Source organism: Cyprinodon variegatus, unplaced genomic scaffold (genome assembly GCF_000732505.1).
Source record: "Cyprinodon variegatus isolate N-32 unplaced genomic scaffold, C_variegatus-1.0 Scaffold1184, whole genome shotgun sequence".
Lineage (NCBI taxonomy): Eukaryota > Metazoa > Chordata > Actinopteri > Cyprinodontiformes > Cyprinodontidae > Cyprinodon > Cyprinodon variegatus.
Window position 1 is genome coordinate 59,672 of NW_015151637.1, and position 14,206 is coordinate 73,877.

Below are 14,206 nucleotides of genomic sequence, written 5' to 3' on the forward strand. Positions count from 1 at the left end.
TGAATGGAGACCATTGTCTTGATCATACCTATAAACTAGTTACAAAATGGCTTAAGGTCTAGAAAATTAGTTTGTTGGAGTGTCCATCAGAAATAACTGATCTCAGTCCCATACAATTCTGCCTCGAAGGGTATAAAAACTTTGCAGAAAACTATTGTCATACAATTGTAGAAAGATACTCTGAATGTTTAACCAAAGTCACACCGTTTCAAATTCAAGTTAAAAAGCACCAATGAGATGAAATTTATGTGCACTTCTGAGATTGAAGAAAGCTCAAACAAATTTTAGTAAATTTCTTGTAATTGGACATTAAGAAAAAAGGCTATGCAACTTCTTCACAGAGAAAGTGATGAAAGTGGGTAAAAATTAGATCCTTTCCTGTAATATTTTTTATAAGGTTTGACTAACGTGCACAGCTCTTCTCATCCTCATTGAGTCTGTATCCCTCGTTGCAGTCGCAGGTGAAGAAACCCGGGCCCATGTAGACACACACTTGTTGACAGTCATGTTTTCCCTCAGCGCACAGGTCAATAGCTAAATTACATACATCCATTATGTTAAATCTCATGTGTACAGATGAAACATCTTTTTTTCCTGAAAGAACACTGTGAGAACACTTTTACAACATGGTGAGAGAAATATAATAATCAGTTTCACATATGCAATCAGCAGCAACCTCTAAGTAGTCCCTGTTCTCCTGTTGTTATAAATCACAATAGCTGACAATCTGTCATTAAAACACATTTTTCTGTTGGCAGCAATCACACAGTTCTCAGACTTTGAAGATCTGCATGACTTAAAAACAGAGTGGTGGGTCTGACTTTACCTAAAGGTCTAAAAGCATCTTAATTTTTTGTCCACACGATCATCAGCTCCAGGTGTTGCTTGCCTCACTGCAACTGTAATGAGTGGCTGTGCAAACATACTAACCTCTGCATAAGCCTGGGTTTTATGGTTGTTTCAACATTCTCATGATACTGGCTGCCATTGTTTTTATGTTGTATTGTTTTTAGGCAGATTTAAAAGGTAAGCTACTTCTAAAGAAAATAAATATTTTCACAAGTACTGTAATCATTTTTTGTGGAAGGATATTACAGACATGTATGGGATTATATGCATTGCGATTCTGATAATTTTCCTTCTCTAACATGTATGTTGTTAATCCAAAAGGATAATTGATATAATGTAAACACCATAATGTTTTATGATATTTGCCTTAGTTAATGTTTTACTGTATATACACTTGGTGAAGCAATAGAAATTCATGAAGAACACCAACAAATGCCTTTGAAAAAATGATGGCAGTGAAATGTTAAAGACCATCCTTTGACCATTCTCACTGAATGAAAAAAAGACAGGGCAAGCGAAGCTACAGCCTGGCAAAATGGTTTGGTAAGTTTGCATCTAGTTTTAGTGTGAAGCAAAAGAAATTCAGCAAAGCTTTGAGATTTGCATGAAGTCAGCCAAAAAATGTACATTTCAGTGTGACTGGGAAATTTAAACCCATTTGAAGTCACAGCAAAAAAAGAAAAAAACATGTTGGATTTACAAACTCTACTCCTACAAGGTCGGGGTGATTTGAACCATTAATAATATCTTGATTATTTTAGGCTGAATGGCGATAAATATGATATTTATCTTAATATATTTCACTTTTCATAAACTAATTATAAAAAATAATCTCTGAATCAAAGCTTTGTAACAAATGTCACACATCGATATTTGTATAGCAAACAGCTAAAATATATTCCACTGGCATAATGAAAAGGACTCATAACTAAATATAGACTATATACATATAAACCAAGTAGTCTGATCTGACATAACTTTTTTAAACAATTATATTTTAAATATTATCTAAATTTCCAGATATATTGCCTTAATCAAATTCCTACTGCTTCTATTTATATCCAACTAATGGCTGCCATAGAGCTAAAAAAATATTTATGGTTCCGATTACATACGGCATCAGACATGAAAACTATTCCGCTGAGCCAAAGAGCTTTAAGTAAAACTTAGAAAAACTCATTTCCATTTGAATGAAAATCTGTTCAACATGAATTCATGCAAATAACATTTTGATTAATATGAAAAGATAGCAGCAGTTTAATTGTATGTGTCACAATGGAACATATAAAGAGTTATAAGGGTGTGTGAGACTAACGTGAGCACGTCTTCTCATCATCATTCAGCTGGTGGCCTCGGTTGCAATCACAGGTGAAGGAACCAGGTGAGCTGATGCAGATCTGTTGGCAGTCGTGCTTTCCCTCCGCACACAGATCGATGGCTGAAAAAAACAGGGAGAAAAAAATTATATAGATTCATATGTATAAATCGTAATTAGCTCTCTAATTTTCTATAATAATAAAAAATATCATGCATGTTTCTCATTTACCACGTTTTACTGGGGATGTCTGCACAGTCTACGCAATTAAAAAAACTAATGAATATGTTTCCTAAAGACTTTGCAGATCATTTTAATTATTAATTTATGATTTTAAGGGATAATCTGGAATAAATAGTCCGCCTTGATTTTTTAAACTCAATTTAAATCTTGGTAATATCTTTACCAGAGCATGTTTTCCCATCAGCATTAAGTCTGTATCCAGGCAAGCAGTGGCAGATGTAGGATCCTGGCGTGCTTTCACAGAGATGTTCGCAGCCGTGCTCAGACTCAGAACACAGATCAATACCTGCAGCACATTTCAAAACAAATTTAGCTTTCATGCAACAACACTGAAATATTATTGTAGTTAGTAATGTGAAAACCACAACTGTAAGCAGATTTTTTATGGGATTTTATGTCATAGATTTTCACAATGAGCAGCAAATCTGGACAAATAAAAAGTCTAACATTCTGTAAAATTGTATTCATGCTCCTTTACCTTAATAACATTTGTTAAAAAGGCATTAATGAATAAACAAGATAATGCAGAGTAATGAATACACCAGAAAGTTCAAGAATAAAGTAAAAAAAAACTTAAAAGATGTACAACTTATATAACATTAGCAATATATTTAGCATTTCACTCCTATCACTCCCAACAAGATATTAAAAGTTCTTCTAAACTGTGAGGTCTTGTAAGTTGAGCATTAATATAAAGAAACATATAAGGGTCACATATGGAGAATATTTTAAGGGGAAATTTAGGAAAAGGTAGCATGAAGACAGATGTGGTTAAAAGATGACATGGGAACAACTGTATTTAGTTTATCAGAAGTTAAAAGCTACACAGAAAACCTAAAGGAGAATCTTCCGTTCAAATGAGAAAAACTCACTCTACATGTAAGTCAACACATTAGAAAAATGCTACTACTCATAACTCTAAATCTAAATGGTGGTGGCATTAAAATCTATTCTGATACGTTTTTACTAAGGTGTGGTAATGATAATTTGACCCTTTTGGAGCAAAGCTAATAAAACAACACTGTCATATTTTTTTGCAGGTAAATTAAGATGTAATTTTAGTTTTAAGTTCTTGACCAAAGTCATCCCATCTTTTAATTTCCACAAATAAAAAACAATCACAAATTTCCCATCTATTCAGGTTACTATTTTTCTTTACATGAAAATATATTCTAACAAACTAGCCGCCTGTATTTTTAGAGTCAGAGTTCAGTTCAGTAAAGCTCCTGTTTGTGCAAAATACCTCAGACTAAAGGGATTTGGAAAGTCTGGTATGAAATCTATAAAACATTTTAGCAGTGAGATGGGGATTTTCTTAACCTTCAGGATAAACATTATTTATTTTCGATTCCACAAAGAAAGTTAGTTTGGCCCAATAAAAGCCAGCAGCATGACATTTCAGAATACCGGGTCCCCTATGCACTGTGAACATGACTTCATGAACTAGTAATCCATTTATTCAATAAATGTGAAGGTTTAAATGGGACTTTTATTAAAACATGATCTCAAATCCAGAAAGATGAACTTTCCAAAATACTGGTGATTTAAGAGCTCAAGAACATATTTAAAATTGTCCTGAGTCAGAGTTTCCCATTCCTATAGAAATAAGGAATTTTTATTTTTTTTACGGTTTTATTCACAGGGTAGTTTAGGCTATCTAATGAAATTATCGAAACGTTTTAGGCAGCACAACACAGATTTTCTTGTAAAGATTAATGAAAATAGCTAAAACTTTTTTACTTAAATAACATGTAATTTGTGTTTAGAAATATGTTTTAAAATGTTAACATCAAAAGTAACTGTACTGTAAAAAGCTGTGAGTTTCTGTTCAGCAGTCTCACCACAGAGCTTGTCTTGGAATTGTAGTCCAAACTGGTGGATGAGGTCAAACCTTTCAACCAGGAAGACATGGTCTTCAAAGGGCGGGGAGGCCATGGCTCTTAGTGATGTCATATCGGCTCTTGCTACTCCCACAGCATAGATCTCAATGCCTTTTTCTCTTGCCTCAGTTGCCACCTCTGCCACACGGTCCTGAGGACGTCCATCTGTCACAATCACTGCCACGTTGGGCACCTAGCCAGGAAGAAAATCATAACATTTCAGCTGTAAAGCAGGATGAGCGCCTGTTTAAGGTACTAAACAATAAGTGCATAAACTACCAATAAAATCCTCTGCTAAAAGCAGGTTCTCTTTTGAAGCCATGGATAACATCTGAATAACATTTTAACGACTTTTATTGGCGAAAAAATAACAATACCAGGAAAGTTGGCTAAAATGCAATATCAAAGATGGTTGAGAAAGAATTCAACCAAATAAAATAGGCCCACTTTAACTGAGGACAGAAAGTTGTGTCATATTTACCTTTGGTCTGTCTCCCTGCCCGGGACTGAAAGCTTCGTTCATCAAATATCTGATGGCGAGGCCTGTCATGGTGCCTTGAGCTAGTGGAACAATCTCATTGATGGCTTTCACCATGTTCTCCAGCTTGCTGTGGGTCTTCAGGGAGAACTCATTGCGCACCTGAGCAAACAGGAGATGATTATTGATTATTGACAAAATTGACAAAATAATTTCAACCATTCTTTATAAGAAAAATTTGCTAATTCAGGAATCTAAGCAAACAGAATACTGAGACCTATGAAAAAATCAACCCCAAAAGCTTTTGGACGATACAGTGCATACAGTACCTGGCTGGAGTACTGAACGACTCCCACTCTTGTGCTGTCGGGTCCAATGTCCAGGGTGTTCAGGATGTCGATCATGAACTTCCGCATGGTCTCAAACTCATGTGGTCTTACGCTGCGGGAGCTGTCAATAAGGAAGACCAGATCCACAGGACCAGACTTACATTTCTGATCTGGACCTAAAAGATAAGTTAATAAAGGCTGTTAAAGAGGGTAGTTAAAAAGAAATGGATCCTTTCTTTAAAGAAAATAAAATAAAAAATTTAGTCCAAGAAAAAAGAATGCTACCACGATTATCCAAGGTAGACAAATGTAAATCTAACCCTTTCATTTCCAAAGCATCTTTCTCTCCCATCAACCTGGCTGTGTGTTCCCTGTGGAGCTTATTGACAGTTGCCTTTTGTATCTCTGCTTCTGTCTCCTTGAACCCCACTTGGCAGATTGCTGCACACACTGAGACTGGGAGTTGTTCCTCTCTACTGTCACTGCATGCATGCTTTTTGTTAGGGATTGCTATCCGGTTAATGAGTCAATGCAATCAACTGGTTTTCCTTAGATAGAAAACTTTGAATCAATTTGACTGTATGATCTGGTTGAATTGTCTCTGTAAAGTGCCTTGAGATGACACGTGTTGTAAATTGGTGATATAGAAATAAAAATTAACTGAATTGAACAGGTCAGTTGGATTTTACAGGTCATTTAGGTGTTAGATCAGCTTTCTTAGGTATCTCAAATTAATGACATTTGCATTGTAGCAAGTTCCTATTGAAACTCAGCTTTGTAGAAGAGTATGTGAGTCGGGGTAAAAAATAAATAAATAAATATTCGTCCACCATCAATTTATTGATATAGTTACACATAATTCACATGCAGTTAAGTTAATCAGATTCCTGCTAATAACCTCATTATATAATTCAGGTGTGTCTAAGGAAAGACCTGTCTTCAGCCTGCAGCACATCCTGCCTGGAAGGATTTAGTATCACACAGTTTAACATCTTTTGACCAAAGAACAAATATAAAATTTTTAGACTGTGGTAAATATTTATTTGCAGTTTGCTTTTGAGAGATAAAGACTTTACTTGTTAAGAATTGTGATAGTGCTCACATTGCTCTGAGATGATTATTTAAAAAGCTCCTATATGGAATGTTATTCATATATAATTTAAGAGCTATACTCAGACTAATCTTGATTCCACACTGTTTGAACGAGGTTGTAATAAAATGACAAATGATAAAAACATATAGAATAACTTCACCTATTCATGATACAATAGACTACTGTATTTTCAGAAAGGCAGAAACATGAGGGCTGCCCCTGAATGCTCATTATGGTTAGAATAGACTGTAGCCATGAATGCGTGTGAGTTTTAACATCTGATTTTAAGCTGAAAGGGACATCTTGATTAATGCACACCCACAGTTTCAGCCCAGACAGATACAGTCAGTGGAAGAAGGCGTATGAAAGTGTCTTTGAATCCAACTTTAGTTACAAACAGACATGAGGAATATTCATGTTTAAGCACATCTGTGAGTCTTTTCTCTGTCCATGAAATCATCTGCAGATGGAATATGAATTAAACCAAAACCAACACATTATTTAAAATTTAATTTAAAAGTAGTTGATGATTGACATTTTTCTGTAAACAATCATTGACTGTATTGTGAGTCACATATTTGTCAGAAAATTAAAAGACAATATTGTGCTAATGAAACTCAGTAAATAGATCCAGAAAAAGAACACTGACCTGATTTTGGTCTTGCTGTGGTGAAAACCACGAGGATCAAAAGAATGAAGCAGCTCAATGCTCTAAGGTTTCCCATTTTCACCCTGATTATCACGAGTTTCCAGAACGTTCACCCGCTGCTCTACTTGGCTCCACTGGAGATGGATAAACTGTAAGGATGAAACATGGAGGGTCAGCAAGATGTAAATCAGAGAGAAAGATACAGAACTGAGACAAGTTTAAGGGGATGTTTTGAAGGAAGCGGAAGACCAAGCGGAAAGAATTCAAACAGAAGAGCTGGATTAAATCTAGTGTCAATGTTGGGATTAATAAGTAATGATAGTTAGTTTAAAGAGATAACAAAAAAAGATGATCAATCTCACAAAGGCTAAGTCTTTGTTAATAACTCTAACATTGACCTCACAGCAAAAAAAAAAAAATCAAAATTAACTGGGAAAATAGTCAAATAGAACTTTTATTCTGCCACTGTTTGGCTTCCTTTTTAGGTGTGTAAGAATAAAGCTGGGACTGTCTGCAGGACCTAACTTTAAAGCTGATATGGTCAACATTAGATGAAAATCAAGCTTTTATTCATCAAAGGGAAAAATATATATATTTTTTCTAGGTAGTTTTGATTTTCTAAAGGTCAATGTTGAGCATACTTCCAATTTTTTATTTTATATTACATGCAAAAATATATATATATATATTCATCCATACACTTTTTTAATACCTGCCTATTCATCAGACTTGTCATCCTCCCATCATGGAGATACAGTACATAGAATGGAGCACAGACATGCACACCTAAGGCTAATTAACAATGGACAGTCGACCTAACATAAGTGGTCTGGGATTTGCCTGAAGTAGCAAGAGAAAACTCAGAAAATTCCATACAAAAAGACACACATGCTGGCTTCCTGTTCAGGTATTTCTTTCTGTGGGTCAAATGAATTACCAACTGCTGAACTTTGGAGCCAATCTTCTGTACGTCTTAAATAGAGTCCTTTAGTTTTTACCTGAAACTTAAATTTGCAAGTTCTGTTTTGGTTGTACTAAAGCAGTTTGTATCTAAATACTTTAAATATCTTGCTTTACTGATGGTATAATATTATCATTAAAGTAGACTGGTAAACATACAAAGGGTACTTTATCTCTCTTCCTGATAATCGTATAGTAGTGCATCATTGAAGATATTATTTTGTTCTGCTTCATTTGATTTGTTGGTGCTAAACACAGTCTTTAAGGGGAAAGGGATTCCTGCAGAATCCCCTCCTTTGTATTCTGATGGCTGGTGCTGTGGTGGGACATTCCAGCCCTGCCCCATCATAAACCACTTGGCTGCAAACACCTGTTGAAGGTGTAATACATGCTTCTGCTAATAGAAGGCTGAAGAGAAACACACACTGATGCCTGATCAGCCTGTGTGTCTTTCAGTAACCCTGTAGGCTATCAGCTCCGTAGCAAAGGGGTAATGATGATGTCTGGAATGTGTTTATGTTCTGGGAACCCGGTTAACTCAGACACACAGCATGAAAGCCACCTCTCTGTTCTTAGGTCCACTGAGACCATCCAGTAGGAGTTAATCTCTTTCAGACTGGTAGACAGAAACTGGAATCACCATGAGCTCAGGTCAGAGTCATGAGTCAACAGATGTAGCAGAGCACAAAAGACCTTTTCTCTGCTTCTTGTCTCTGCTTTTTGTCTCAGTTTGTCTCCTCATCATCTGTTCTTCCTCTTAGCCTGCTTCCTCTTTTTTTCTTCAGTTTTGTCACTTTTTAATATTTTTAAAGGTGCACATTTGTAGATAATAAAAGTTCAGCCAAACATCTGGAATACATTATTCATTCTTTTTACATTCTTAGTGAAACATTTGTCCTCACTGAATAAGATCAGAAATACATCTTGTTTAAACGGAGCCACAGCGCTGTCTGCGGAGTCTGCATCTTCTTTAAATGGCAAATAGTTTTACATTTTAATGTCATCAAACCTAAAAGTCACAAAAGCATGAAACATTAATTAGACCCAATCATCATCCCCATTTTTTTTCAAACCTGATAAGTCATTTAATACACTGTCACAAGAAAGACCCCTGAGTGTCACCCAGGTAAAAATAAAAGCACTTGTAAATATAATGTTAGAATGCTGATGCCGTTTAAAGCTGTTATTTACTGGACAGAAATTCCATTCTAATGAGAAAACATAAAATGTTTGAATGATTAAAACAGTCTTTTGCCTAATAAATCATGAGACAATTCGTATCTTAGTTTAGCTAAAGGAACAAAACAATAGAACACAGTACATCGCTGATGGGAATGTTTGGGAACATTACGTTTATCAAATTAAATAACAAACAACAAAAAAGCAAGAGACAAAAAAGTGTTGTTTTTTTTAACTCTCCCAAATTCCACTGCTATGAATTTAATTCAAAGGTTTTATTAAATAAATCAATAATGGATCCTTTGTGTAATTAACTCTAGTAAAATAGCAGTTTGAAAATGTTGTGTGCTGTCAGACTTCAGAATATCTTAGCATGCAGTCAACTTCTACAGAATCCCAATTATAAAGATATAATTTGATTTAGCCATGTTACGGGGGCAGACCAGATTGAAGTCTGAAAACCCATTTTTAAACCTCCTCTTAACAACTTAGTTTAGCTTCCAGCGAGGTATAATTAAACATTTTCATCTCTTTGGGTGAAGAGTAGTAAAAACCATTCTGACAAGCTCTGCATTTTTGCAGCTTAAAAGAAATCCTTCTGTCCAAAAAAATGTTTTCCTTGTTTCAAAGACTGTCCATAGTTTTGACTGTATCCTCATTATCTATGCACACTTAACAACCATGAGACATTTAAAGGCTAATGTGTATTCAGTAAATGTTTTATAAGCCTAAGGACACTAACACCCTGTATTAATTATATGTATTTTTCAATTATCAGGGTTATTTTTCCCTCTGGCAAAATAAACTAAAAAAAAAAAAAAAGATTTTACTGGTTCTAAAAAATAAAAAACGTAAAAACTAAAAGGAAAGGTGTAAGGATATGGTTTGCCAGAAATCACTAAAATGTCAAGATTTGATATCAAACCTTTTTTTGCCCTTAGTCAAGTTGGTCACAGAGCAGCAGAATTTGCAGTAATAAAATGGGAAGTGAAAACTCCAAGTTGATTAATTGTTCCAATAGTGTAGATAAAAATTGTAATAAGCTACCGGTATTTTTATTTTTTTATTCTTTGAATCTTTAACCAACATTTTTTATTTTGATTAGGATATCAGATATGATATTTGCAGTATAGGCTCAAAAACCCTGACATAACAACTTCAGGAATTAACCACTGTCCTTTTAACAAACGGCCCTTGCCAAAGTCCCTAAATATTCTATTTTTACTGTTGACAAAACAAACTTTTCTCTATCTTTAAAAGGATAAGCATCCTAATTGATTTCCACAAATGTGTATTTCAAAGAAATTTGATCACTGCATTTAACCCCTCATTTAGGGAGCAGTGGGCAGCTTAGGGCATCACAAAAGCTGGGGTTAAAAGTAATGCTCAGGAAACCAAAGTGGGTTTAAAGTGGGTATTTGCAACCTTCTTGGACTGCCAGTGCTTGCATCCACTTTTTGAGATCAGAGTAAAATCTCTACTTATCAATTAAGAAGAAAATTTGTTTTCGGGAGAAAAAAATGTGATGGCTCCTTAGTAGTGGTTTCAAACAGAATATCAAAAGCTGCTTCTCCTGTTGGTTCAAGATTTCACTTGCAGTTACAAAAAACACCCACTATCAGGCAGTGTTGTAAAGCTTAACAAACAACACTGGTGCTTTATGCCTGTGAACACCAGAATTTAAAAAGTTTATATAAAGGCATAAAAGGGAAGGCAGATTCTTTAGTAAATCAGAAGAAAGGAAGCCTTAAAGCTTTTCTTGGATTTTACAAAAAAAAAAAGAAAAAACAGAAAAAGATGGACTCTGTTAGAAGCATGTCTTATTTACCTAAACAACCAGTATATTGCTGGAGATTTTTGATGTAGAACTTAATGGGTTTTAATCCTGGTGTCATTATTTCTGCATTAGTTATTTTTGTTATTTTTTGAGTGCTTTGTGAATTCACCCTGGGGCTTGTCAGCTAACTACTGGAGACAATAAACCAATATAAATATTGAAAGGAAAGATATGTCCATAAGCAGCCACAATGGGCTCCATGCACAACTCCACTACTTTCTGAACTTAAGGCAGCTCATATATTTCCTGTCTCTCATAACTGGATGAACTAATTAATCCAGGTGTGTTTCTGATATCACAAACCATGACGACAATGGCCAGACATATCTGGATTCATCACTTCATCCAGTAATGAAAGACAGGAAACAAATTATCTGCCTTAAGTTCAGAAAGTAGTGAAATTGTGAACAGAGGCCATTGATATTACAACATGAAACTAATGCAAAGATAAGCTAACCATTGTATGTCTCTATCTGCACACTACTGCCCCCTTCTCTGCTGAAGTATCAGTCTGAGTTGTGCATGACATGTGGCCTGTTACATGGCCACATGTCTATAAGCAGCCACAATGGGCTCCAGGTGGCCTGCTACAAACCAAATGGATATCTGTAGATTATGTGAAACTGACTTTGGTGATGCAATCACTGATAGCAGGGAGATGATCTTGTTTGTTTCAAGCATTAGAAAAGTTGAAACATTAGCTTAACAATGAATGAATAATGAACAATTAATGAGGTTGCTAATAGTTCTGATATTAAAAAATACATGAACAAACAAAGAGACAAATAAATGCATACACCATTTTAAATAAATTGCACTACAAGTCAATAAAGGAGACCTTTTATTATCCAAGTCAGTAATGAGAAAACCTGAAACATAAGCTTAAGCGTAAGCACAAAGGCCTCTCAGTGTAACTTTCTGTAGTGAAATGCCCCTTACCCACCACCTCCTACTAAGTCTTCCTCTCAACGTCACTGTTCAGTTACCAAACAGTGATCCACTACGATCCTGCTGCTGCTGCTCAACCCCTCTGACACTTAAACCCACACAACACTGCTGCCTCATATACACCGCCATATGTTCTATAATTATCCACATAGAGAATCATTCAGCCTAGAGCAAATATTTTCATTTTCAACATCTCATTGACTGACCAGTGTGGAAAGCTGCAAATTGTGGTGACTGGGTCCATTATTATTGCCTCTTTTACTAAGCTGTAAATTGAGAATGGAGATCCTGTTTCCTTTCATTAACATTGTAAACAAATCACAACAATATGGTCCTTGATTGTTTAAAAAAAACTACTTATTCACGAACAACAGATTGGCTGTGTTGTGTAGTTTTTTAATAAACTGCATATGCAGTGCAGTTACTGAATGTCTGAATAAAGTTGGAAAAAATGCTTTAGAGGTAAGATCAAACAAGGCAGCAGTAAAATGTTTGTGAGGCGTTTTGATGCCACATACTGGAGCGTCAACCAGCCGTTAAGTTTACAGAATTACTTCTGAAGAATAGCTGGGGCCCAGGCTGGCATTGGCTTATGCTGGCATGCAAGAAAAATTACTGCATCAGATGAAATCTACATATTTATTTTTATATTTTGGCAAAAAAAAAAAAATGAAAATACAACACATCCTATTTAAGTTCAGATGGCCCCTTGGAAAGTTTTCTCCTTTGTTCTCAGGCTTTTCCGTGTGATTTCAGCAAATAGTTCAAAACTCTTGAAATGATGGGAACTGGTTAAAAAATGCATTAATTTATGTTTTTGCAAAGAACTTTGTGTCTTTATGTGGTTAAATTTGCACTGTAGATTGGGATGTTGGTGTTATATATGGACTGTTGGATTAAATTTTACCATTATTCTTGTGTGGTAAAACATAGCATTAAGCTTTGCCTTGTAAGGACTTCCTACTGCGTTAGGTTTATGTTTTAAAAGTCTGATTATAAGACATTTCCTTTATACAGAAATCAATTTTTACAAAAACAGTGCTGAAACACATGGATCATATAGACCAACCACAGTTTGTACAATTTAATATATTTTCTTTCTGTTAAATAAGTGCAGCTAACAAAACTATAACATGTAAATCAGTAAATAAAAATAAGCAAGTAAAAGGCGGGACATCTGCTTATAGATTGTGGGAAGAACAGAAACGGAGCTGTGGTCCAAAACCTCAATATAAAACAAGGTTTATGGTATTATATGTAAACAAGGAAAAAAGCAAATCTTCCTTATAAAACTGGTTGTTCTGCTTTTAAAATCCATATTCAGTAAAGTACATTATAAAACTAGACATCAACTGTTCCAAGGTTTATTTTTATTGATATTTTATAATAAACAGTATTTAGTCATAGTGGTAAATTAAGTGAGCACCATCACTGACTTCAGACTGTATCAAAAATACGAAGGTGCAAGTACTGCACCAAACATCTGGTTGTTTTTTTTTAATAATCACAAGTTCAATCACAGGAAATAAAGGTCAACAGTCCTATGAAACAATCCAAAAAATACATTAATTTTTCTAATAGTAAAAAACTGACTACTGTAGTGCAATAAAATTGTTAAATTGTAGGCTCTGTAAGAAAATATGCATTGAAGTGTTGAATGAAGCTTAAGCTGGTATCTGATATTCTAGCAGAGATTTTTTGATTGTTTCTTGTTTTTAGAAGTGTAGACTATATTTGATTATCTGTAGCTGATCTTTTCTAATTATTTTGGGTCAAAACTACACTGGGCTACTCTACATTAATGTGAGATTATTTCAAACTGTGATTTTCTATCTTTACTTAGTTTAAAATTACAACTTGAAAGCATAAAAATGTTTTTTATGAGAATAAGAGAACACAGTCAAAGATTTGAGAGAAAAGCAAGCAGATGATTTTTCCAGATATTCCAAAAATCTTTCCCTGATGTCCTCTCAAATGAAACACCCAGAGGACTAAACAAACTCTAAGCTGACATCAACTCTAGTTTGAGGCTCCAGCAGAATAAACTGTACAAATCAAATTGTTTAAGCTGCTTCATTTCAGCAATAATTAGAGATCTAGGTTGTACAGTATCTCACTATTTGGCTGCTTAACCTTTTCCAATTTACTGACTCATAAAGAAGATACAATTTCATAGAAAAAAACATACCTCGTTACTTTGATTTTTTAGTCTGTATTAGTCTTAAGTTTAGAGTGACTAATGTGGTTTCATGCTGCTTTAATTAAGACCTTTAAAGGATAACTTCTTTGATGAAGATGCAGTAGCAGTGCCTCTTAGGGATTTTTTTCTTCTTCTTTTTTTCTGGTTTATATTGTTACTATCTAATATAATGGGAGTTTTCTTCCAAAAAAATGTTTTTGCAGGTGCTGGCACTGCTGGATATGTTCCTCTTTAAGATCAATCTGA

General features: G+C 34.8%; 1 protein-coding gene across 15 annotated transcripts in view; it reads right to left on the reverse strand.

Annotated features, from left to right (window-relative positions):
• Window positions 1-14,206, reverse strand: part of matn4 (matrilin 4) — a 37,617-nt gene that overhangs the window by 18,348 nt on the left and 5,063 nt on the right. For 9 of the 15 annotated variants that reach the window (XM_015401104.1, XM_015401113.1, XM_015401109.1 and 6 more), the window contains exons 2-8: window positions 6,837-6,985; window positions 5,095-5,270; window positions 4,769-4,927; window positions 4,249-4,480; window positions 2,571-2,693; window positions 2,165-2,287; window positions 409-534 (exon numbers count right to left, since the gene is read on the reverse strand). In XM_015401104.1, the coding sequence (XP_015256590.1) occupies window positions 409-534; window positions 2,165-2,287; window positions 2,571-2,693; window positions 4,249-4,480; window positions 4,769-4,927; window positions 5,095-5,270; window positions 6,837-6,912 (1,015 nt within the window). In that variant the 5' untranslated portion in view covers window positions 6,913-6,985. The remainder of the gene's footprint in view (window positions 1-408; window positions 535-2,164; window positions 2,288-2,570; window positions 2,694-4,248; window positions 4,481-4,768; window positions 4,928-5,094; window positions 5,271-6,836; window positions 6,986-14,206) is intronic. The other 6 variants (XM_015401116.1, XM_015401117.1, XM_015401114.1 and 3 more) reach the window with 1 other exon arrangement.